Below are 27,688 nucleotides of genomic sequence, written 5' to 3'. Positions count from 1 at the left end.
TGTGGACCAGATCAAACCTTTCTGGATGCAGCTGTGTGAGGTTTCTTTTTAATAGAGCTTTTTAGTGAAAGATTTCGCTGGGTTTTGTGCCTTCTCACTTTGTAAAGGATGTTGACTGTATTTTTCTTTAAGCCTCCTAAGAATGCAAGGTTGGAGGGGAATAAAAAAAAAAAGACACATCATTATCTGTGGTGCTGCAGATACAGTCCTAGTACTACCAAAGTGGAGAACACTCAGGTGTCTGATCATGTTCGTAAGTAGCATGTTGTTGGACTATGTGTAGTTGTTATTTAAGATGAGTCCTGTGCCCTAGGAAACTGCCTTAACACGTCTACTAATGTAAGTTTTAAGATGAAGTGGGATGCTCCTTTCAAAAGGAAGAACATTCTCTGTGTCCTATTTAGTAAAGTAACAGAGTGAGACTTGGCACAGGCATATAGTCTCCTTCAAAGGAGATTTCATCATACTGGATTTTGTTTGTGGAATAAGTTAAGTAGCATTTTAGAGAACAGCACTATATGTTTATCGGTAAGTACCTAAAGGATTTACAGAACTTTATTCATGGGAGTTCATTTGAAAAAAAGCAGCAGTAAAACTTTGGTCATAAATGCAATGGGACTATTCTTGAGCCAGAAGAGTTTACTCAAATAGGGAGCTACTCAGGGGTCAGGTGTCACGTGGGAAGAAGACATTATATCAGCCAGAAGGTATTATCAGAGAACTCATAAATCAAGAACTTTGTCCCAACACCTGTATTCAAGGGAAGAGTTAAGGCATTCTTACCTGGTTCAATTGTTAGATTTTTAAGTAGTTTAATTCACAGCTGCATATGATCTTCCCAGGGGTTAGGTATGTGCAAGTCCTAGTGACTTGGCATTTTTCATAATGAGTTGCAAATGAACTGTATTTTGGTACTTGTCACTGTTAAATTGAGTATTACTGGTCAGATATATTTTGGGCAGGAGACACCTTAAATATTTCACTACTTCACTCTAACTAGTGAAGTTGATCACTCCGTCCACGACGCAAGGTACCCAGCTATGTGTCTGCACAAGAGAATAAAAAAGAGCAAATAACTATAAGTCATACTTAGATGGTCCTTATATGTTTACAAATAGGTTTTGCATGCTTTAGTGCAATGCTGATCATTATTTTTATCAGTAACCCTAAGATCATACATATCTTTCTCCTCAAGCAAAGATTTGAAATTAATTTGATTACAATTTGCAACTCCTAAAGCATTTCTATATTCCTTTTGTTAGCTTTTTGCTGAGTGTTAATTAAATCTCAGAATTTGGTCCCATCATGCACCAGGAAGGAGAGTAAAGCTTGTTACAGACCTCTCGGAGTTACTCCAAAGTGCTAATTAGAACTGGAGAGAAGCTACCCTCAAACCAGGAAAGGAACATTCAGAGTTTTAAAAAGCCTCATACGTCAAATAATGGATGGTATTACAGCATAACACTGTACGTGCTGTGCAGGATTATGCCATTCAGACAACTTGAAAACGATTATTCAAATTAGGAACACTCATTCACCACATTAAGCATATGTATATAATTCCTATGGAAATGTTATAGGCTTTTTACCTCTAGCTGATGAAAACTGCTTTCATAAATACTCTTAAGTGGCTTTTTGCTTTTTAGCTTACCAGTGAAGCAGTGCTCAAAGCTGAGAGCACTGTGCAGTTCTTGGGTGCTAGATTTTGGGAGATATAACCAGCTGAGTATCTGTAGATGTCCAGAGCTCAAGCTTGCAAGATGCTGGTAATATCAGAAAAAACACCATCAACGTTGGTAGAAACTAACGGTGCTTATGTCCACATGTTGCTCAGCATCTGGCATGTTCAGATGCAAAGATACATCCATGGCTTTTTCATCAGGAATAAGGGATTTGAGTTACGGGATACAGGATGAGGTGGTTATTGGTATTCTTTCTGTATAAACGCTTTCCAGATCTGTTTAGCCGAGCTGGTCTTTATTTTCTCTAACTTAAGCAGTGCTGCTGGTGTCCTGGCCAAAATGTTGCAGCACGTACTGCTGGCTGCTGTAGCCGCTGCACGAGTGACTGTGCTTGATTACGGGTGAAACTGTGATCTAAACGTATACAGAGCTTGCAGTTTTATATGTTGACTGGAAACTGGCATATTAAGCATTTGTCTTGATATGAAGATTTGAAATGTTTAATGGTAAAAGTTAATATAGGTGAAAAAAGTGTATACCCTTTGTAAATACCAAAATCGATAGTGTAATCTTTTTTGTGGACCACATTGTTGTTTTTCACTACTAATACTGTAGCACCAGAGCTGTGTATAGTTTTCCTTCTAGCAACGCAGGCGGGAGTTGGAGGCAGAGGGACAAAAAAGTGAATGGAGCTGCTCACAGATGAGTTTGTGAATTAATTTTTCAAGAAAAGAAAAATGAAAAAGAGGTTTGACTGTTCTGATTGCTTCTCGTTAGTGATTATACTCTTGGCCAGACCAGTAATGTCAGGTTTCACAGAGTTTGGGCACTTGGTTGCATTACATTCCTGTATACTTAAATGGATTAAGATAAAAAGTCTGACTTGAAAAGGATATTCCAAAACTGACTGTGCCTGTGGTTTTGAATCCTGATGCTTTGAACAAAGAAGGGATTGATTTAATGGGATTAATGCTTAATCCAAATGAAGCAATGTACACACATGCCTTGAATGCTTTTGAGAATAACTACAAATATAATTTATAAGGTTCTGTAGAAAGATACAGCGAGGTGATCTTTGTGTAAGAAAGAGATGGGGCAAGACAGCTTTAAATAAAGGAGAACATAGGCAAAGTTGTGTTCAACTTAGATCATCTGGATTACTTTCAGATATTTTTAAGGCTTCTTTTTTTGTACAAGTATATTTATTTTCAAGTGCTGATTTTGAGGAAGTGTTGCCTCTCTTCATTGTTTTGATATTCCAAATGGGAAGATGCAATTTGATATTATACATGCTTTTTACTTGCATTTGAGGTAAGATTGTATTTTGTTTCAGATAAGATATTCTCTGGAAAGTGTCTACCATCACAATTTTATTATTTTTTTTTTTTTCCTTGGCTTGCAGATTTTCTATGTGGCACAATATATTGTTAGTTGGATAAATTATGCCTTTTCCTATATTTGCTGTGACTACATAGCCTCTCTAATTTCAGGGAGGAATTGTTTATTAAACTGAACAAGCCAAGTTGTGGGACTTTTTGGTTTTGGTTTTTTTTTATTTTATTTTTATTTTTCAAATGTTAACAGATGCAACATTTACAACATTTATAGTTATTTCCTTTCATCTTTATTAATAAGCTTTTTTGAAACATAAAATCTACCCAATTTCTTATATTGACCAATGGATGCCCTCACAGTGTGTTTTCACAACATTGGATCCCGTCTAATGGGACGAAAGGTATGCCCTGTGCATCTAACACTGTTGCAAGGGTTTTAAGGAAAGCAATGACTGCAGTCTTTCAGAGTGTAGCTGTTCTAGAATAAAATGCTGAGCTTCTAAGAATTAGGCTGGCTCATCAATTTTTTTATCCATTCTCCCCTGCCTCCCCACATGCCCCACAGCCTGGGAACCAGAAACTTTAGGTGAACACTAAAATTCTTGTGCAATCATGAGATTTGATTAAGCTAGAGCTTTTAGAAAAAAGGCCAAATATCACAACACTAATGAAAAAATTGCAAGAATTGCTAATGATGTGACTGACTCATGTTGCTAAATGGAGCAGATTTTTAAACATAGCTCTAGGCTTCAATTCTTTCAGCTCATTCACAGTCAGTTTTGCTTTATACTGAGCTCAGTGAAGCTATTCTCAGAGGAGAATGCAGTATGACATGGATTAAGAGTCAGAGACCGGAGCCATTAATCGATTCAGTATTACACAGGTTATCTAATATCTAAGAAGTGTTTTAAATATTTTAGGCAGGGGAGAAAGCTGAAAGCAAAAGTATGATTTTTCAAGTGAATTTTGCCCTTTTTTTTTTTTTTTTTTTTTTAAAGAAAGGCTGTTGGAGGCTGGCTCAAAGGCAAGGAGTAATTACTGGTAATTGATGTTTGAAGGAAGTCTTGTTTCTTAGTTTATTTTTGAATCCAGCTATGCTATATCTGGGGTAATAAACAAACAGTGCAAAGAAGCATTTTTATGTGCTGGATTTTTTTTGGCTCTATACTGCTAAATTGTTAGAATGGTTCTTGGCAATGCATTGGGCAAAGCCAGGGAGTGATGTCCCAGGCAAGTCCCAGGCGTTGCTCTGGAGTAAGGTCAGGCCAGGGATAGTTCCCCGCAGGCAATCAGCATGTATTCCAGTTCCAGTTTTCCCTCATCTTCATTGTCAGAGGTCAAGAGAGCTTAATACTAAGGATGGAGGAAGTTATAAGCCACTTGGTTTTAGGTCAGTGAACAGCCCTCGACATACTGTTACTGTTGTAGACAAACCTACAATGTTGCCTTAACAGTACCATTACAATTTAAACCAGTAAAGTGAGTTTCTAAGATGCCAAGTTTGATATACTTTGTCAGATCTGCTCAAAGCAGTTTCTTCCTTACGATATAAGTAGATACAGTGTTTTATACTTCTTTTTGTTTAAAAAAGTGTTTATATTTGGTTACTTTCCAAAGAGTATTTTGCTGGCACCTTAAGGCAGCATATGACTGACAGTGTGTACAGTTTGTCTCTCCTAAACCCTAACATAGACATTATGAGGATTGTGGTAGCCAACAGGGTGAATATGAACACATTTAAAATTACATGAATCTTGTTATTCTAGAAGTTCTGTCCACTCTTGGGCTTTATTCTTTATTGGTCATTCAAACACACATTTCATTTTGCAACTGTCTTCACTTACCTGAGACTTCTTGAAAAATATTTGTGCCAGTAAAATGATCTGCTTACATAGCATGCCCAGCTGCAACAAAAGTTCCCTAATTTTCTCTCATCTTAATTAGTATTTTTTTAGTGCTACAGATTTTCTTTCTGACTTAGGGATCTCTTGGTTTACTTACACTGGACAGTGGGAGATTGCTCTGTGTATTCACTTGATCTCTTTTAGGGTTCTACCTGATGCTATCAGTAAGGAAATGTTGGAATTGTTGAAATGAAAGCTTTACCTGTAGATGAAAGGGGTAATCCAGACTTGAGCAGGTCAGGCAATCACTAAGTCAAGCAGCCTACAATACTCGCACTGGCTTTGTAGGAAACAAAAATACAGATATATTGGAAGGAGGTGACGCTGGTGGTGCTGAACTTGTTTTCATTTGGCTTTTAGTGTAAGTACTAACAAAAATAGTTGAAGTCCTAGTTATGCTTTTGAAACCTGAATGATCTAGTCTTGGTACACTGTTGAAATGAAAAAAAAGATAGTTTCTTGTGGTGGTTTAGAATCTACTTGAATAGCTATTCCTCTTTAAATAGCTCTACTAAACTACTGAATTAGTTACAGGTAAAGGCTTCTTTATTAGTTTCCCTTAGTGAAATGAAGCCTGTTTTTTAAGTATTAATCATGGGACCACTGAAAAGATAGTTATTTGTTTAAGCAGGCTGTCACAAAAATTTGGCTTTCTACTTTATGTTGAAATTACTGGACTGTGATATTCGGTAGCAGTATTTGTATTTTCTATAGTTAGCTTACTAGTCTTCAACTATATATATTTCTGCTATTAATTTATGTGAAAAAGAAACTACTTCTCATAGTTTGTGAAGGAAAAAAACCCACCCCCAAACCACTCTTACACATACTCCATTGAAAGCCAAGGATTTACTTAATAAACATCACCACCAAAACAACCAAACCCCAACCACAAAACACAAAACCAAAATTTTGATAGACTGGTATGAGCTGTGCCAAATTAGATGAACAGCTCAAGCCTCAGGCATATGCAAAGTGGAAAAACAGGGCTATTGTTTATTTGGTAGAGTGCCACCAATACATCAGTTTATAGAAATACTGTAAGTAAATACAATTGTTTCTTTTCTATCATTTGATTCACCCTTCTCACTCCTAATGTCCCAGAATGAGTGTCCTGCCAGAAAGATCATTAACTCTGGCAGGAAAAAGGCCTTTTGCTGATCAAGAAGTTGCCTCTTGGGTGGTGTTGGGGGGACAGGCTGTCTTCTGTCCTTTGCTTTGTATGGAGCTTTGCCAATTTTATATCATTCTACCCTGTAATAAATAAGATGCAAAAAAACCCAACAACCTTACATAAAACCTAGCATTTATTGAAAAGCTGTATTTCCACTTACTGTTCAGACAGGAGTAGCCAAGAAATGGAAAAAATGAAACCAAACCAACCTTGATTAATGTTTTCCGTGTGTATGAATGAACTTTAAAAAGCAGAATGCATGGCCAAAGAGAACATTTCAAATCGAGATCTACAAAGAGAACCTAAATGGGTGTGCTGGTCAGGAAGTGAGGAGCTGCTGAGCTAGCACAAGCAGTGGGCAGCTTGAGCTGTTTCTTTGCCTACAGTTTGTTTAGAGGGAAATGAAAAAAGGAAGAGCTTATCTCATATGCATGTATCCTTTTGCGTGATATTTTTATTATCATTTTCATTATTTAATCACAAATCCAGAATGAGTAGTTAATGTGTGCATAAAACAGCAATAGCAAGTTGTGCCAGGAAGAGATCAGCACTGAAATGTGGATTTATCACTTTAAAATAAGGTTACAAGGGAGAAGGGTGGTTTGGGGCATGTGTGTGTTTAATTAAACAGGATATATGTATGAATCGGGAAGGCAAACTCCAATGCAAAAATGGAATGAATGGACATTCAACCCAAATTCCAGATTCCTCCTTTAATTCCCAGCAGAATCAGGGTTGTTCCAGTCTTTCTGTGCTTTCTGGCCTGCTGCGTGCTAGGCTGTTGGCCAGAGTTCAGCCCTCCTCAGTGATGGTCCCTCTTGATAACTGCCACAGCTCTGTTGGAGAACAGACAGGTTCCAGGTAAAAGAGCAAAGCTTTCTGGGGATACATGAACAGAAGCGAGGGGAGGTTTTCTTTGGGCTACTTGAGAAAAAGCATATAGATCAACACAGTTCTGAATGTGTGCACTACTACCTTTTGCTTTGTTAGACATTGCTGATGTATATACTTTAATCTCCATGCAAGAACTGATGAACGAGAATGAGGGAAGTCCTGGCATTGCTGGAGGTGATGGGAAGCTCCCTGTTGTAGAGAGAGTGCTGTGGAAATAGTAGACATGGACTACTCTCTTTACTGGTCTACAGGTCCAATAGTAGTAAGAGGAGAAGAAAGGAGTAGTGGAGAAATATCTCTAATGTGAATGGCCTTAAAAATAATTGTTTATGCACAGCTGTAAAATGCTCTTACGTTCAAGCTTTTTACAATACTCTTTTGCCTTAATGTATATAAAACACAAAAAATTTAAGCTTCTTTTAAGAGGCTATTTTCTATTAATGTTACGTTTTCTTAACGTTACCTTTGTGTTCATGCTGGTTTTCTTTGTGGTTTTTGTGTGTATGGCTGAAGCATGTATTTTTTGGCAAAGTAGGCTAACAATTAGGAGAACCAATGTCTGCTTTAATCCATGTAGAAAATAGATTTAAGTTACTCCTTTTTAACTCTGCAAATGTATTTGTAAATCCTGTTCTACTTGCTCCTCTCTACAAATCTGACATTGAAAAAACATATCTGCACAGATACATTTAGTGAAATAAAGGAGGTAATTTAAAGGTTGTTGTAGCATTTCTTAGATCAGGTCCATGAATCATTTTTCCGTATGAGGTTAAAGCAGAGTTTTCACCCTAAGGTTGCTGAAATTGCAGGATATCAAGAATATATATTAAACTCATGACGTGTAGGCTGAAGTCTTATTTAAAATTGACATTTTGTTGAATTTTGATGTATATATTACAAAAAAAATACATCCCATAAAGGTTGAATCAAGGAAGCATTTCCACTGAAGTCAAGGAATGCAGACTGCATGTATAAGAAAGTTAAGGTTATTTTCACTTAAAATACAAATAAAAACGTGGAATTTCTGTTGCTAATTTTACAAATTTTTCAGTTCCTAGTTTCTTACTAAAAGCAAAAAGTGTGTGTTTGTTTGCAGTCTAAAGACTACCTAGAAGTTGGAAGCTTTTTGTGACAAACCTGTATCAGTAATTTTTCATCCAGGATGTAAAAAGCAGTTAAATTTTGATGATTTTTCTGATGGTTAACTCTGGTAAATCTTCAAAGTGCTATAGTCTTTCTGAATGATTCTCCAAATATGTTTTCTTTTCAGATTTTATTACTGTGAAATTAGAAAGATTTACTCTTTCAAGGCATTATATTTTTCTTAGTTGAACAAAGGTAGCGGGTTTTTGTTTGTTTTCTATCCACTTGCCGATCATCTCCTGCTCTTACCGATTTAGGAAGAACCTTGTCGTCTTTGCTTGTGAAAATCAGGATGATCACTTAGCTCTCTTAATTCAAATGATCCAGATCTGGAGATTCTTGCCTGTAAGTGAGAATGTTGTTATTTGAGATTATGATATCCACGAGGAGCTGCCACCTATATTGATTAAGAGAAAGGGTATTTTAAACCAGGTTTGGACAGGTGCAGACTGTTGGGTGCTGACGTGGCGGGAATGAGATGGTGTAGTCAGTGTGGGGAATGGGGAGAGTGGTGTCTGCGGTTGGTGCTCTGCAGGTGGGAGTTGTTGGTTTGTGTTTTGGTATTGCTTCCTGAAGGCTTTCATGGTAAACATTTGTAAGACATCTTAAAGGTTACAGTCATTGACTAGCATTTAAATTACAGTGTAGCTGTTTTCAGCATATTCTGATACAGTGGGAAGCATAAAATGGGAAAAAATGATCTTACTTTATAGCATGAATATTCCTCAAAAGAGGTCGATGTTGGGAGAGGAGTTTCTCTTCTGCTGAGCCTAGTCTGCTTTCTGTGGTGAATTTACAATTACATTTATGGACACAACAGGAGAGGTGAAGGCGTGTTTAGAGCCATTATGGTGGTTGTTACTTTTCTTCCCCTCAGATCTCATTAAGGCTTCTGTCCCCGGGGTGCCCGCACCCTTTGTGGCAGCCCTGGTGCTCTGGCCCTCAGGATGGGTGTGCTTCTTCTCTGCCCTCCCCTGGAAAGCCTCGGCACTCTTGGGTTCACATCCCTGGGGCCAGTGGTTTCATTCAGAAGATTTGCGAAGAGTGTGATCAGATTGCAATTTTAGGAATTTAGGAATTTATTTGTGTTTGTTTCAGGTATCTGAGATTCTGAATTTTGCTTCTTTTTTCTGAAATCTGTATTGGAGTTTTCTTTTTGTTGCAGATATTGCAAAGGCCTTTTGTCTACACTTTTATTTTGGTAACCGAATTACTAAGGCATTGGAAGCATGCATGTGAAAGCAGTTTATATTTCTAAAGTTACTTAAGTAACTCCAGTATTTAAACACTGCTCTTGATTTTGATGTTGTATAGTAGTTTTTGTTGCTTTTGCTGCCACTTGCAATGAGAGTACTGAATTTGATGCTCTATGAGAAATACCAGTTCACTTTCTTCTATATCCTTCCACCCAGTTTCTTTATCTACATATCGTCTTGCATATCTTGGAAACAAGTAATTTTAGAGTCGTAGTCATAATCATATATTCCTTCCTGGCCATTTCTCCCTGGGAATGTTTATGTTTACTCCTGTAGGGGATTTTATGTACACAGTATCTTGCATGGATGTGCTTTGCTCCTACTATTTTCCATATGATAGCTCATTTTTTTATTGGTTATTATACTGTCTGGGAGGAGGCAATCTAAATAGTCATGTATTCAATCAGCGTGTTAAACAAAAGGATAGTGATTGTTGCTGGCGTCTAGGTATTGCTTCATATGAGGAATTTCATACCAATAGTGTAATCAATTAATATTCTCTTTTTCAGGTTTAACGGATGAAAAAGTGAAGGCCTATCTTTCTCTTCACCCCCAGGTACTGGATGAGTTTGTGTCAGAAAATGTAAGTGCGGAAACTGTGGAAAAATGGCTGAAAAGGAAAAATAACAGACAGGAAGGTAAGTCCTTTTTATTTGCCATTAGTACTTAGTTTTGAACAGCTCAGTTCTGATTTTTAGGTTTTAAAAGGAAACAGTTTTGGTAAAACTTGACTCTTAAAATTTTTATGTCTAGGTTCCACCATTTTTTTGAAAGGCAAAAGAGGTTAACAAATTTTTAAAACATTTTCAGCCTTTCGGCATTTATATTTTGGAATATACTGGTATTCATTTTGGAGGTTTGGTTTACCCATTTTGAGTTGCAAATGCTATTCCACCAGCCAGTAATATCTGTTACATTAGTGTATGTCTGGAGAACATAATTTGATCTTCTTGGCTCTTAAAATTGGTAAGTTTTTAATTAAAATTCTGCAGAATGTACAGGATGTAAGTCTGAGTAGAATACTGGATGTACCATCTCAAAAGTTCCTACTTGCAACATGTATTAAGTCAATTTTAGATATGAACATTGACACTGAGGTTATAAAACATTGTATTGTATTCTGGAAGTATTTCTATTGGGTTGCTTTAGGTGTAATCCCTCACTTACTAGACCCAGAAAACTGTACCTTATGAGTCAGCCTGGGTTGGCAATGATTGTAAATTTTGTAATGATCTTAAATTTTGTGAGATTGTGTCCAAATGTAAGATTCCTGCAATTTTAACAATGATTTGGAATGTACTAGGTAAAATGCAAAAGAGGGCGCTACCAAGAGGGTGAGGAAAGAAAACCACTGATTTTACTCTGTGTGTGTTGTGGTGTGTCTGACTTCTAAGGTGTTTGGGATTTAAGTTCTGGTGATAATTTTCATTTTAAATAGAGGGGCTATTGCCACTTCCTAGAAGATAAACTGAGTGTTTTCTGCAGAATTATAAAAAAAGAAAATGGTGGGCAAGGGACAGCAAAGGCTGTATCAAGTCAGATTGCTGGTGTTTATAACTATATATCTGATACGAAGGTGGTAGTACATTTTTCTTGCTATAAAGAGCTTACCTAATGGAAGACTAAAAGTATGTAGCAATAGACCACCTGTTTACTACTTTCTTTGTGGTTTGCAAATTGCAGCACTGCAGGATGGCTGTCATTATAATCCACAAATGAAATCAGTAAAACAGTGTTATGAATCAAGTGACTAAGTCATGATGATGGTTTTTATAGACAGAAGAGAAAAAATACTTTGATGTTACTAGAAACAAGTACTACTTATTTTAAAAATCTGTGTTCCTATCAAAATGATTATTTTTCTTTAAGGTGCTTGAAATCACTATAAGAAATCATTGCTTGTTTGAAATACAGTTTATAGCTTGGGCCAAGGATCTTGATGCTAAAACTGAATGAATGCTTTGGATAGCATTTCAGCTTCAAGAATTTTATATTCTAAAGTGAACTTACCACCAGTTTCTCAAAGTTTCCTTTTTTTGTTTGGATGATCTGAAAATACATTTTTATGAAAGTGCTCATAAAATTTTTTGAGCCAACTACAGAAGCAAAGTAACTGCTGATAATTGTTGTAGTGAAGTCTTAACATGAATAGCTGCAATTGTGTAATTTGTCCATTGTTTTCTTAAACTTTAAAACTTCATGTTTTGTGCCTAACTCTCCCCAAACTGTTGAATTAAAAGTGTCAAATAGTTATGCTGTCATTATCATAGCTTTATATCACCTGTAAAAAATATTACTATATTTACTATATAAAGCTATATAGCTTTATATAGTAGCTATTTACTATTTATAGCTATTTACTATATAAAACTATATATACTATATATATTTACTGTATAGCTTTATATCAGCTATCATCAAGCGGATCTTTCTGCCTTCCCTGATACTTTCTTTTGATGGCAGTAATCGTTAAGGTGTCCATTTTTCTTACACTAAAAGGCGGCTATGCAGATGTGGCTTTCTTAGTGTTAGATTTTTAGATGAAAATAAGCAGAACGATTTAAAACTACAGTTGCCGAGTCAAAAAGAATAATTTGAATACATTTTAATTATAGAATGAAACAGATGCCGATTAGCCTTATCTGGGATTTTCTTCTAGAGAGATAAAGGCTATAGCCAGATAAAAAATGTCTCTGATAAGAAAACATCTTAATTTGTCAGAACGCAACATTTTTAGGAAAGAAACTTGCTAGATGATTTACTCACTTCATGTTACGTATGTACAAATCCTACTGCCTGAGTAATGGTGGCAGTGAGAGATGAGAAGAAGATGGAATGGATTCTTTTGGTGTCAGCATGGATCTGCGCTGACTTAAAGTGAATATGTAGCGTAAGTCACTTTACATCAATAGGGGTATAATTTTCCCTCTATCCATCTTGCTTTAGTGTAGTCTGCTTTACAAATGTTCATATCATGTAATGTGATACAGACAGAAAAATAAGTTTTGTTTTTATTAGAAAGTTGGCAGGCAGGCAAAATGCTGTTTTGAGATCTCTGGCTTACTGTCTGCGCTCTTATATGTTGGTGATGCAGAGCAGTCATTAACCTATATGCAGAAGTTGTGTCCTGCCTGATTTACAGGCATCCAGCTGTGTGTACTCTTCAGCTAAAAGTCAGTGGGCCTGCAGCCAGAGTACTTTATCTGAATTTCATTAGCATGAACATAAACTGAAATGTCTGATTTGGACTTAAATGAACCAAAATTTGTCTGTGACTGAGATTCACTGAATTAGTTACTTTAGATGGACTTTAAAAAAAAAAAAAAACAACCCCAAAGTATTAAAAAGGGAGGTGATCAGTAAATACTACAGTGTTTGAGGTATAACTGTATCCCAAAATAGGGTGAGTTGTGTCATCAGTGTGTACCAGATAAATCTTGTATCTAACACAGTAAATGTTAGATAGAAAGTTGCTCATGGGAGGTTGATGGTGATCTACCAGGGATTATAAGAGTTAATTATTTTTTTTTAATTATTTTTTTTAATTTTATTTTAATATATTGGAGAAAACCTGCAAAGGTAGCACTGGGAAGGAATGCTGCTCATGCTGATCATAGAATCATAGAATGGTTTGGGTTGGACGGGACCTTAAAGATAATCTCGTTCCAACTCCCCTGCCATGGGCAGGGACACCTCCCACTGGACCAGGTTGCTCAAAGCCCCATCCAGCCTGGCCTTAAACACTTCCAGGGATGGGGCATCCCCAACTTCTCTGGGCAACCTGTTCCAGTGTCTCACCACCCTCACAGTAAATAATTTCTTCCTAATATCCAATCTAAATCTTCCTTCTTTCAATTTAAAACCATTACCCCTCGTCCTATCGCTACAACTTATATTGGGGTATTTGCTGTGACTTTTTGAACCCTATTATCTATTAATAAAATACATGCTCAAAAGACAGCCAGGCCTTGTGCTGTTGTACACAGCATTTCTAAGCAACTCTATTTGTAATAAACTCACACTTGAATTTTAAATTTTTCACATCCAGAGCATGGCTGAGTTAGGCAGTACTCTGAATGAAATTGGAGCACAAGCTGGACTGCTTCTCATGCAAAGTATTTTTGATTGGTTTTTGCAAGCAAAATTTAACCATTTAAGAGGGTGTCGTGATTAAAGAAACTGATTAGATGTTTTATGGTTCAATTTAATTCTTCTTCAAAGTTGTTTACATATTACCTATGGAAGAAACTTGTTTACAGCTTAAGCCTACCACTTGTAGTCTGAGGTCTGGTCTATACTTGATGCATTATGGCCTCATGGGATGTTTTATAAAGTGTGTAGATCAGAAAAATGTCTGCATATAGACATAGTAAAAAGTGTTTTTTCTTGTATATCTAATCTTACTTGAGGTGCTGGTGTAAGCTATATCAATAAGATACATAATCTTGCTTTAAAGATTCATTAAAGGTGCATCTTGACGGAGATTTTTTTCAGTGTGCCTTAAGAATTAATCTGCTGGAAGGAGATCTTTCCTTTTCCAGATGCCTAGATATAATACTCTCAGAACTCACAAGACTTATTCCGTTTATCCTTTTCCATATCATTCAAGCAAAAGTAACAGATGATTGTAGTAAGAGCTATAAGATTATGGAAGTTTTAGGCTCTGCTGGATAGATTCTCATCTCCCAACTATTTCTCAGAGAAATAGTTATGGACTCTTAGTTAAATTATTCAAACCTTCGCTGCTACAACAATAAGAAGAGGCTAAGCGCCTTAAGCCAGATGTGTATCTTTTACATTGCTGATACTGAGTTTCAGAGGTCTTTCCTCATTTTGAAATGGCATTTTGTATAGGAAGAAAGGACAGACTGGACTGAGACATAATTTCTGTGTGCCATATCACCCCTTGCTCTGTGGGAGCAAAGTTATCACTTCCCTAAGGGATTGGCCCTCATACTTTTAGGCAGTGGGGATCAGGCACAGAAGGAAAAAAGTCATACTGATACCTGCATGATACAGCTGAAGGGACACAGCTTCAGTCCCATCTTCCTTCTTCTCAATGAATACAAAGAGTATTGAACATCTCTGGAAAAATCACAACATTTAGAATTGGTTTCTTGGATGTGTTCTACATACAGAGCATATTTCAGATTTGTTGGGTTTACAATTAAATTTGGTATTCCCTTGGCAGGTATAGCAAACATTTCAAAACAATGAGTAGCAGTTTGGATTCAGGTGTTCTTAGTTAGAAAAATCATAAAATCCCCCACCTTTTTGATTTTGAATGATCTATACATATTTTTTTAGCCAAAGATTTAATTGTTTTGAAAAACTGAACATGCAATTTTTATGCTTTTTATAAGGGTAGGGAAGACAGAGGGAGAATTTTATTTGAAAGAAAATTATTGCCCTTCTTCCAAATTAGTAGTTCAGAAGTGACTAGCAACATTATCATTGTCAAATATGTGTAAAATAATGCAAGAAATGATTTTTAAGTCAGGTGTGAAGACAATTGCAAATATTTGCTTACAGTGGTAGAATAATAAACTAAAGAACTCATTTGACCCAGCCCATTCTATGTTATTCTGGCCAAACTTGATCAGGGATTGTAGCCAACAGATTTTCTACTGAAGACATTGTAAATGTCAGCTGAATGTAAACCACAAAATTTCATTAATGATCATATTTATTAATAAATTAATCACTCTTAATTTTCAAAAATTATTGGTAAACCCTGCAATTTGTATGAGCATAGTAAAGTATTTCCACTATGCAGGGAGAGTGGATTACATTTGCTTGTCTTTCTGCTATGTCACTTAATTTTACGTTTCTAGTCTTTTAGATGAGCAATACGTATTCTAAGAAAAACATAACAATCTCCAGAATTGCTTCATTTGATAGGGCATTAAACTCTCATGCAGACATAGTTTCCCTTATAATTTAATTTGGCTTCTAAAATTATTGCATTGCACAAGAATCTGCATCCCCAGATCTGTCTCATTCTCAGATACTCCTAAAGCATCACAGGGTTCTCCTTGAATCTAAATGGAGACATCCCGCAACACTGTATCTTCTGGCTGAATGGCCTGACCTGTACTGGGAAGAGTCAGATTGTGGAAGACAAAAAACCAAAACCATGGGAAGCAGTCTCTTTGAAATGACGTTCTCATTGCTACTTTTCTTACAGTCATGTGTCTCTCTCCATTCCTTGCTATCCATCCTTCTTTTTTTTTTTTTTTTTCCTCTTCCTCCACCCCTCATATTTCTGTGCAGCAACCTCCACAGAGTTTTGGCTTATCAGTTCTGGACCATTCTTTCCGATCCACGCGTTTGTTTTCGTGGCCATTTCTCCCTTTCTCTATGCCAGAGCCTAATTCATCAAAGTACAGGATCATGTGCTTAATTATTGTTGAATCTGGACATGCTAATGATGTTAACAAATACATTATTTTCTTGTAGCAATACTTGCCAACTCCATGTAAAGCTACGTATAGTGGGAACTTAAGGTGCTTTTTTACCATACTGTTGTTAGGTAATTCCTAAATACAATTTTAAAAAATTTTTAAAATGGATAATTGTATTTAAAAAAAAGTACATTCAGTACAGAGTATGACACTGATTATACACAGTCATACGTTACTGTCTGTTAAGTGCAGTGGACTTCCTGCATTTACAGGAAGTCAAAATTTCATAATTAACCTGTTAAAAAAAAGATAAGAAATTAGAAAATTAATTGCTTGATAGAATGTTAGTGTGATATTGCTGTGATGTTTATTCGGGCTGTATAGTCATCAAGAAATTATCACATAATTTTTCCTGGGCTTTGAAAAACAATAGGATTGATTGTGTTAGGGTAAGTCCAAGGTATTACCATGCTAATACCAGTATTTCCATTTCGGGCTTCATAATGTAAAACTATTCTGTAATCTACTGTACATTCAAGCAAGAAGGGAATGTGTTATGTAATGTGACCAAAATATTGCTGCTTTAGAAACCCTAGCTTTAGCATTTGCTGATATTTCCTTACATGAGTTGTTTAAACAAAAATGTGGAATTACCTTTTAAGTAATTTTACATATATTCTTTGATGGACTGTTGATTTTTCCTTGTTATCTTTGCTTTCCTGAATCGGTTAATTTACTGTCAGTGTTAAATAAGCGCTATTCAATAGCTATGTTGTTGCTAGTATGATGCAAATGATTAAATGAATGTATTTGGTTGTTTTAGTTAAAGGACGTTTGTGAACATTCAAAGTACTTTTTCTTCTTTTTTATTTATCATTATGCAATAAATCAGAGTGTATTCATTGCTACTTTTATATAATTACAGTCTGGCTGACAGCAGTATAAAATGTAATTCTTCATTAGTCATTTAAATGCATGATTTTCTCATGACGTATCTCATTCTTGCGGTGTTTCTTGTGAAGCAAATACGACAACTTTGTGTGGTTCCAGGATTCAAATTAAGCCCTGATTCTGTCCTTTTTTAGCTCAGCCATTTTGCTTTTCACCCTTTTCCCTTTCTACTATGTGCCTTAGAAGTGAGCAAAGATGGCAATCAGATTTGGTGCATGGGATGGCTTTAAGTTTGGCAGAGGACTGGAAGCAGTCATCTCTGGATACATTCATTCTAATAATTTTGAAAATCACTGTAGTTTCCTTTTGGTAGAAAATTGAGTAGGCTTCCAGCAGAAAGACAACTGTGTGAAAACCCTCAAGCACACGTTCCTTTGGATCTTCCCTATTTATTTGTATTTTTATATATATATATACATATATATATACACACACACATACACTTTAGCAATACCTCTGATAGCTTTCAGTGAGCTAACTGAGCATAGAAAGAATAGAGTTCTGTGCAGGCTAGTTAAACATGTTTCTTTTTCTTACTTTATAGTCTGTACTGAGCTGAAGGTTTTGGTGACTGAAATGGTTCTGGTGCCTGAGCTAGTTTGTTTAAGTCTGATACCTTCTGTGGTCCTTAGACAAAGAAGGCGCTTTTTCTTTATGGTCTTCTTTTCTATACTAGAGAAGGGATTGGAGGAATAGGATCTGGGGTATGACTTCATCACACCCATACTTTGAGATTATATACAGAGAGAGAATTTGTTTACTAGCCCTTTAAGGCTAATATTAAACCAAAAATTATGCTAAGCTGCTTCATTAAAATGTAAAGAAAAAAAAAAAGTTCTGTGATCCAAAATAGATTGAAAATGGTTTCTTTTTTTTCTTTCTTTTCTGGTGCTGCACTTTAAGATAATAAGATATCAGCATAATGACCTTTTAAAGTTTGTTGCAGTCCTGTTAGAGAGAAAGTAGTGAATTTTGGAGAGATGTCAATGTGTGTGGCTCTATTTAGGGAGAAAGTACTTACTTAGGTATTTATTGTTAAGCAGTACCGAAGTACTTATTTCTACAACAAATCATAGTTATTCCTTTATTTGCTCTTTTAAATAGGTAATTCGTTCCTGCTTTTTAAATGTTGCCGTGTAAAGGAATGTTGTTTGCACTTTTGCAAAGGTTGTTAAATAGGTGAAAGGATGGCTAACGTGCATTTCCATAAGCAGGAATAGAATGTATGAAAAGATGAATGTAAGCCAGAGAGTGTATATCTGCTAAATATATGTGAGCTTGCTGCCAGAATTAAAAAGAAGAAAAAAAAAAACGGAGCCTTTGCTTGATATGTTAGTTTTTGAAGACTGTGCATTTCCGCACTAAGCAATCAGAGATAACTGTTCCGTAGCGTAGGGTAGTAGTTGTAGCATAGTAGATGAGGGATACTCAGAAGCTGGAGAGCATCGCTGTTGTGATGCTCCACAGCTTGCTGCTATTCTGACATCTCCCCACCCTAGGCAAGAGGAACTGATATGGCAGCATGTTAATGACCTCCTTGATTTATAATTAGGCTGTCTTAATATTTCATTGATGCTGCAAACATGATGTTTCATTTTGATGCAGCCCTGCTGTGCTTATGTTTGTGACATCCGAGCCGGCAGCAACTACTTGCCAAAAAGCAAGCGTGAATATGGGATGATTTGGGTAATGCATGACTTGCACCATTGACACCATAGTAGTAGCTCTCAGTGCTTTGTATTACTAAACCCCACTATCTATATATTTTGATGCCTTTCTTTGAGTTTTTTTTCTTGAAATAAGACAGAAAGGATGAATCCTCCAGTCCCATTCCCCCAAGTACAAGTGGCATAATTGCTTGCCCTGTTCTTACTCTTCCCTCAGCATCTGCTAATGGCCGGTTGGAAATGAGATGGTGTGCTATGGGCTAGGTGGTCTTGTTCGTCTGAACCAAAGTAACTGTTATGATGCTACTTTTCTAGGATCATATACAGACTGATAAAAGTTGTCTTTATTGTGAATATTTTTCTCACAAAAGTTGCAATAATATCTGGGGCTTGACTGCATAGACCCCATTCCTCTGTGTATTTGATATAGTTCTTATTTGCAAAGAGATAAAACTGATTGGTAGGTAGACTTTTGTAGGGAGTAGTTCATAGGTTGCCATTTTTCACCTGTCTAGAAAGTTTATGTTAGTGTATCAGTATTTCAGAGGCAGATAGATGAAGTGATAGCGCTTCCCAGAGCTGTGGTAAAGCTCTACATGGGAATGCTGTTTTAGTCCAGATGATGAAAATGGCATGCATCTGTCACAGGTACAGAATAATTTTGGAGCTTGTTTTTCGGGAGACAGTTGTATTGTGCCATTGCTTTTAAAAATTGTTTTATTACTGAGTCATTTCCTGAAACAGTCAGTGTAATTGTCCAAGGTGAAATTGTTTCTTTCCTGTGTGTCCAGTTCATCAGGGTTTTTATTGTTTTTCCTGAGTTAATCAGAAGAGAGCCAGTTTAGACATGGATTTGTTTTGGCTGTGAAAATATCGAGGAGGAGTTAGTGAAAAAGTTTCTCCCTGTTAGGTTTTCAGGCTGTTTCTTTGGGCAGAAAACAAGGTTAGATGAAAGGATATATATGTCAGATCAGGAATTGTTCTTAAGTACTGATAGTATAGGAATATTGAGCAGTGGCCTCTTGCTAGGTAATACTGAGGTCTTGAGTGGTGGTGACGTTTTATGTTCAGTATGTGTCTTGATGTTGAAGCAGTTACTGATTCTATTCTTTGTTATTTAGAATCATAGAATTGTTATAGGTTAAAGGAGACCCTTAAGATCTTCGAGTCCAACTGTAAACCTAACACTGCCAAGTCCACCACTAAATCATGTTCCCAAACACCATGTTTGAATGGCGATTGCTAGCAAACTCCAAAAAACTGCAAAAATAAACCTGGTACATTAGTTGAATATATTTCTGTATTGTTATATTCTAATTTGCTGAAGTATGTGAGCATTTATTGTCTGAATTTTTTTTTTTAGTGGATTAGGTCAAGGAGGTGATTTTTCTGTTTCTCTGGAGCTCTCCTGCAGATTTAGAATTGTTTAGATGGTCCGAGATTTGCAGAGGGTAATCCTTTAATGATGAGATATTTGGCCTGAGGAAGTACATGTCACTGCTTGGTCTGAGTTCCCTCTTGAACTAATTATGTTAATTGCATTATATCTAGAGCAATTGTTTTCAACATGTACTTAAACTGATGTTTGTTGTGTCTTTGTGAGGCTTGAATTAAGAGGTTTTAAGTCTGTTTTTTTTGTTGTGGGTTTGTTTTTTTTTTTTACTGTCTACTCAAAAATAATGCCTTTCCTTATTTGTAAGCCTTGCTTTACTGAATCATTTTCTGCCCTTACATGCTAGGTATATTAGAAAGTAAACAGACTGATTTTTGTCATTTTTTAATCTTTCAAGAAAAATGGGGTATGGAGCTTCTTTTAGTATCTCACTGAGAAACAGGTTTCCCAGTTTTCTTATTGTTTCTCGTCAGTTTAAATTTTGAAACTGACGTTCCAGATCGTCAATGCCTTCTATAAAATGTGGGCAGTTTAAGAGGGGTAGTTGCAATAAAGAGTTCATTAGTATTGTATGCAATACAAAACCATTTCCCTCCTATGCAAGACAGTACTGCTTAATGTTGTCTGGCCCTGCTGCTGTTTTCAGAACACAGGATCTTTGGTTTTAGAGTAAAAATCAAGCAAAGAAAAGGGAAAAAAAAGTCTCTCACTAATTGATGGAGGAGCTCCATTCTGATCACGTGTGGAGACTATATACCCACGTAGCCAACATTTTTCAATAATGATTATTTATGGCGACGTAAGCTAACCTGTTTTACCTGCATTAAAATGGAGCAGGAACGTTCCCATGGTCTGTAAGCTGAGAAAGCAATAAATAAGAACAAGGGAATAGTCATTAACTTTTATGGGACAGTAGCTTTTTAATCCAAGAGTAACAGCAATAACTTGGGAAATGTTGGCTAGACAAGGCCTGTAATCAAACATTGACCAATAAGGATAAAAAGACAAAATGCAAAATAACTGTATGTGTTAGCATTGCTTGTTCTGTCCATTAAATGAGACTTGCGTCTTTGGTGAAAGGACAGTACATGATAATGGAGTTTAATAGTCTGTTAAACTACATGTGCACAATGAAAAGATGAGTAGCTTGTTTATTCATGGTTGTTCTGTATACCAGTAGTGAAAAGTCAATTCAGCAAAGATCTTGATCTTATCCATATATAATATATGTGTAAAAATTCTGCCATCTTTCTTATACCCCAGGAAGTACAGGAAGCCCTGAGGATGAATGAAAGTTGATCTTTGACTATGGAGATGCCTAGTTGGATATAAATGATAAAGGCATACTCTGTAAATGGATGATTTTATGTTTCTGTGGGTGGAAGTGAATAATGGTGTTTGTCTTAACCTCATATTGGAGATTTTCAGCAGAAAGTTAACTTCTGAATCTGCTCTGTTGTCTTAAGACTGAATTCAGATTGTAAAGACAGAAAAGTAAAGCACAGGCATCAGTATATCCGTAGTATTAGCTTAATGAAGACTGTCAATTTTCAGTGTGTCATCCTGTAGTGATTTAGCTAATGATGATGGTAGTTCAGTTACTTTATCCTTCAAATTATCTATGATTAGATTAGAGTTTTAGACTAGTTGTCCTGTGCTTGTCTATCAGATTTAGTGTAGCTGATTCAAAGAGTGTACTTTTCATGATGACGAGAGATACCACTGACCACTAGGCCAAATAAAGTGAGTAGGTCAAGTGCTTTGAAGAGGTGGCTTTGTCCAAAAATGACTTCTTCATACTATGCATAGTCAAATAGATCCTGGCAATTAACTTTCACTAATCAAGTTCTTTTTTTTTTTTTTGCATGTTTTATGAATACATATTAAATAACATTCCTGCTTTATTCAGCAAGAGGAAGAGGAAGGCCTAAGCATGACTTCATTCCCATTGTTTTCCTGCTGTACATTCCCTAACTTATTGCTTCAGGTGATGACACTTGTTTAAGTATGTTATAGAACGGGGATGTGTATTGTGCATAAGTGAACACTGCTACCCCTGTTTAGCTGCCATAAACTTTTATTGAAGAAAGACTTATGTCACAAATATTAGTCAAATACTTTGAAGATATTATTAAGCATGTGGATGCAAGTTATTCAGTTCAAAGTGTGTACTCAAGTTTCAGATTTAAAAAAAAAATTACAAAGCTTTGACAGTCAAAGATACAGGTATTAGAGAAAAAGTCCTCCTATAGATAAGGAAGTGATCGTGCCTCTGTACTCGGCACTGGTGAGGCCTCACTCACCTCGAGTACTGTGTTCAGTTCTGGGCCCCTCACTATAAGAAGGACATTGAAGTGCTGGAGCATGTCCAGAGGAGAGCCACCAAGCTGGTGAGGGGTCTAGAGAACAAGTCATATGAGGAGAGGCTGAGGGAACTGGGCATGTTTAGTTTGGAGAAGAGGAGGCTGAGGGGGGACCTCATTGCCCTCTACAACTACCTGAAAGGAGGTTGTAGAGAGGTGGGTGTTGGCCTCTTCTCCCAAGGGAATAATGACAGGACCAGAGGAAATGGTCTGAAGTCGGGGCAGGGGAGGTTTAGATTAGATCTTAGGAAGAATTACTTTACTGAGAGAGTGGTCAGGCACTGGAACAGCCTGCCCAGGGAGGCGGTGGAGTCGCCATCCCTGGAGGTATTCAAGAAACGTGTAGATGTGCACTTCAGGGCATGCTCTAGTGCCCGTGATTGTAGGGGGTTTTTGTGTGTGTATGGTTGGACTTGGTGATCTCAGAGGTCCTTTCCAACCATGACAATTCTGTGATTCTACTAAGTTGATAAAAACTAGGAAGTAAACTATAGAAAGCCCTAGACAATTTTCACTACAGGGGTAACCAGTAGTCTGAGAAGGTATTTTTATAGACTCTGGAAAAATGGTTGCGTACGAGGATGATAAAGTTTCAGGCATACTGGAAATTAAACCCAGACATATAGAAACTTAAGAGATTCTTATAAAGCTGAGTAATTGAAGAATAAAATAGCAGATAAAAACAAATTCTGATTGATCTTTGCCTCTGAGTCAAGTTGTTTTGCAGAAGTCACATGTACACAGCTAAACTACTTTTCCCTCCCTCCCAAATAGGATGTTGCATCCAAACTGCCTCCTGGAATGGTGCTGTGCAGGTGTTAGTCCTCTCAACTGAGCCCAAATATTGTTTTGGGAAAGTGCAAATTGTCAAAGTCCAAGCCACGCTGTGGGTGCAAACAGTGAATCAAGTACTAGTGATGTGCAAGGCCAGTCTTCAGCCTTATTTCCTCTGTTTATTGGAGGCCTAGCCTGAATTAGCTAATGCAGCTCAAGGAGAAGTGCTAGGAATATAGTGGAAAAATCAGCCATTAGAGTTTAGCAGCAAATAGATAGTTCAGCCAAATGCAACCAAACAGGAAACATCGTTAAGTCATTGGGGAAATTTGTGATTAATTTTAAGTTCAGGTGCTCTATAGAGGTCATCTTCTCAAGATACGTAGAAGAACAAAGGTGACCAGATGTGTAGAAGTCTATAGTCTGTATTACTGAAAGTCAGAAGTAAAAGCGAAAAAGGAAGCTTTTTCTTTTTTTTTGAACTTAGATCTTTTTGTTGATCCAATATGCGACAAGCTAACAGTTCTATCAGCACACCCGAGGGGGGCAATGAAATGTGAGGATCATAGGAACCACTTAACCTGACATTGCCTATGGAGAATGTACTTGGATAACAGCACACTGAGTCTAATTATGTTTAATTATTTTAATCATTTAGACAATTTGAATGAAACGAGTGAGTATCGATTATGGAACAGGGAGGAGATTGTAGATTGTAATCTTCTCTGGATCTGAGAGGCATGGATTTTTTTATTATTTTTTTTCCTGTGGAACACTTAAAACTCAGGCGAAAGGAGGTCTTGGGGGAAATTAAATGGGTTCTAAAACCAGTGTCAACTGCTGTTGACTCAATAACAGGTATAAAGTTTATGTGAGAAACTTGTCTTTAAGTATCAAGACTGGAAAGCTGAAAAAGAATTAGTTGTTTGAAGAATAATCTTTTCTCATCAATAATGTTGAGTTTCTGTTCTTAAATTCTGTGAAGACATTTAGGTCTATTGAACTAAATAGATGACATTTGAGGATGCTTGTTCAGTACCTGTAGATCTCATGCTCTTTTGTAGGGGGCTTTTGGTGGAGGGAGGTTAGCAACATCTGAATTTTTTGCACTAGTGCAGTTTTTGGCTAGTGCATCTAGTTCAATTCAGCTACGAAAGGACCCCCTACTTCTGATAACACTATTAGCTCTTTATAAAGCCTACCTTGCTTGTTATCTTTACACTGTTAGGACTTTCATGATGCTGCTACCAAACAAAGGGATATTTTCATTCTGCAAAAGACTTTAACTGTAGCAGAAGTTTATAATTATGACTGTCATGATGAAGACAGTCGACAGATTTACTTTTTTCATGCCAGAAGAACTGAAGGGCACCCCACGAAATGAATTGGATACAGATTTGAAACAACAGGACGTCCCTTTTCACACAACCCATGCCTAAATTGTGAACTGATTAGCATAAGATATTTTAGATGTTAAAAATGTAAATGGGTTCAAAAAGTGATTAGACACATTCCAAGGAAGGAATACTTCATCAAGAGCTGTTACATACTATGATCCTGATGCAACCTCCAGCTGAGAAAATTCATAAGCATCTGATTGCTCTGAGGACGTACTGGAGTAAGTATACTGTGTGCATCTATAGTCTGTGCTGTCTCTTATTTTCATATACCATAGTTTCTTCATACTTTTTCCATAATGACTATCCATTGTCATAGACAATGAACTCGAGTAGATGGACTTCTAGTTTATAGAGTAGGGCCATTCTTCTCTATGATTACACTACTGCCTCTGTAGGACTTGTCTACCATTCATTGTTAGAATTGAGTCAAGTTGTCTTAGTAACACATTTGAATATACTGGAAAAAAAATGGTGTTTTTATATTATAACACATTGTTTATGGATCTTTTTAGATAAGCTACAAGAGGTCTTTTCAGTTGTAACACTAAGGCATCCTTTAAACCCTTTGGAGACAGCACTTTATCCAGACTCATGTTGCTTAGCTGCAGTACTGAGCTAAATTATTTTATTCTCTCTTCCAACCTGCATTGTGCAGAGATACCCATAAGTGACGATTGTGAGTCTTCTTTGGCTTGCAGAAAAAGTGAAGTTTTATCTTTATCCAGTTGAAATTTCTGAGTAACACTGAACAACAAAATAACTTTATTTTTTTTTTTAATGCAAAGGTAGAATGTTTTGTGTTTGGTTCATTTGGTTTCATTTCAAATGTTTTCATTTGGTTCTTCGGCTAAGAGAAGGGAGCTCTTTTACAAGGCGCTTGGTCCTCACCCTGAAGTGCTACAGTGTCATTTCATTTGTTATTTAATAAGTATGGGGGGGTGAAAAGGAAAGAGATGACTGCGTTGATGAGGGACAAGAGATAGAAAATTAATAAGACACAACTCAATAATAGATGTAGGAGGAGGTATGTGTGTTAGGTTTTGAAGGATTTATACTAATTGGGTGTAACAGTGGCATTAGGTTTGGGTGATTGGGGTGGGGAAGTGACAACAGACTTATTACAATTACACTAATTCAATTCAAGTGGGTTCATTGTAAACACTCAGAAATATCTTCATGCAGTGCGTCAGGTACTTGTATAGCAATGGGGAGAAATTTATTTCTGGGGTCCTGCTGGGCAGTGATTTTAGATTTACTGTAGAACACTTGCGAAGGTGGTCTACAAAACAAATTTTGAAGCTAGTAACTACAGAGTGACCCATTTTTTTCAAATCAGAGTTATCATGACCCACACAGTGAATGCTTGTTTAGGACAGGAGAAGGTTATTTCGTTTGAATTTTTTAAATTACTAGAATATGCTTTTTGCATGCCTAGGAAGCCATGTCATTGTGGCACCTACTGGCTTATCATCATATATGTTTCATGGTATATCATATAAATTTGCTTTAGAAATAATCTGAACTTTCCCTATTGCCTGTTACTTTTCTTAAGCAAAATTTTAGTTCTACAAATGACAGTGTGTTTTTACAGGCATGCACTATTACCAGATTGTCTTTTCCAACTGTTCTCTGGCCAGAAACATTCGTTATCCTCCCCTTTGCCAATATGCTTGTATTCCTCAAAGAGCTTTGCTTATGAGTAGTCATCAGTGACAGTTATCTCTGATAAATTTGAATGTTTGGGGTACATACTGTAGCAGCCAACGTATACACTGAGTACAGTGAAAATGGCATCATGTAATATAGGAAAAGAGCATTACAAGCCTTTTCTCAAGTGCTGGGTTTTTTTCCATCAAAAACTCTTGGTTGCATTGATTAATAATGACTATCAGATCATGAAACAGCATGGTTTGAGCAGGTCTGGCAAAACAATTTAAACTCTTAAAAATGTTTGGTGTTTCCATTCACAGGAGGTGGCATGGAGCAGTATTGGAGAGTCACAGAAACATATGAAATCTCAGAAATACTGTTGTCTGACATGGTGTAGTCCAGCATCTTTTATTGATCGTTTTCAGAGCTGAATACTGCTGAATGGACCACTGCCCCATGATGGCAGTTTTGTGTTTCAAAAATAAGTCTTTATCATATTAGAATGCATAAACTCTTATTTTGGAATACATAGTGCAACTGAATATATTCTCACAGACAGGTTGATTTAATGTTGCAAGATTGACCCATTCATATAGGGACATAAATAAGATGCTTTTAAATACTTGGAAGAAACTCACCAAACCTGTGCTTTTTTTCTGGATAGTGTAGGTTGTTTGAACTTTTTCTTTGCAGTGTGATAGCGGAGATGATGTTCCTGTTCACAGATGTGGATGATTTGTCATCATTCTGGACTTGTAATTTTTTTAGTTTAAGTAGCTGTCCCTCAGCTAATTATCTGGATGTGCTTCTGGAGCACTTCTAGGAATACAGAAGAACAATATAGAAGTGCTGCTGGGATCAGCTGAAACAAATTCATTGGGCAGATTTCTGATTTTTTTTTTTTTTTTTTTTTTTTAGCAGAGCAAAAATAGGAACAATGAAAGAAGCAAAACTATATACACAGAATCCTCAGGAATAAATGTCAGGTTAAAATTTCAACTTTTTTCTTTACTAGTTTGTTTTTCATATTGCAAACCTGTAGTTAAAGGGAGAGAAGAGATTTGATTTAGCCTTTCTTCATTCTTAATAGATGTGCATAAGAACTTGGATAAATGTATCGTAGTACTTGATTTGTTTACTAGTTTTTCTTTACTTTTGTAGTGCATCTTAAAATACACAAAAACAGCTTATCACAAATAATACAATATTTTCTTTCGAAGTTTTCTCAACTCCAGAATTTTTTAGTTGAGTTTTTAAAGACCTCTCTTTTCTACAGACTGTTGAAGAATGAATGGGTTTTTCTGAGTGATAGCCTGTATGTACACCTTCTCTTTAGGAATTCAAATCAAAAACTGCTGAGGTCAGCATCAGCTTGCTTGGATTTTTACCTTATTTGCCTTTTGATAAATGGGCAGAATAAAGCCTGATGTTCCTTAATTTCCTCTACCTCCCTAGGCTTGTCATTTTTTTTTATTATTTATATTAATATGTTTGTGTAGTTACAAGATTATTGGGAGATACACAATTTATAGTAGGTTTTCATTTCAAGGTCTTCCATTTCTTTTTATGTGTCACATTGATGAAATTATTTACTTTGGTTTCAAGATTCTTCTTCTCTTGATATGTCCAAATCCCTCAGACATGGTTGTCTTTCTTTCAGTGCTCTTTCTGAAAATGAATTTTCTAAAAGAGTGCAGAA

General features: G+C 36.4%; 1 protein-coding gene across 1 annotated transcript in view; it reads left to right on the top strand.

Moving 5' to 3' along the window:
- The window catches only part of PDE10A (phosphodiesterase 10A), a 186,699-nt gene that overhangs the window by 68,378 nt on the left and 90,633 nt on the right, over nucleotides 1–27,688 (top strand). Inside the window, exon 2 of the mRNA XM_074168084.1 lies at nucleotides 9,897–10,025. Coding sequence (XP_074024185.1) covers nucleotides 9,897–10,025 — 129 coding nt within the window. The remainder of the gene's footprint in view (nucleotides 1–9,896; nucleotides 10,026–27,688) is intronic.

Source organism: Numenius arquata, chromosome 2 (genome assembly GCF_964106895.1).
Source record: "Numenius arquata chromosome 2, bNumArq3.hap1.1, whole genome shotgun sequence".
Classification (NCBI taxonomy): Eukaryota; Metazoa; Chordata; class Aves; order Charadriiformes; family Scolopacidae; genus Numenius; species Numenius arquata.
This window is presented reverse-complemented; position numbering and strand designations above follow the sequence as displayed.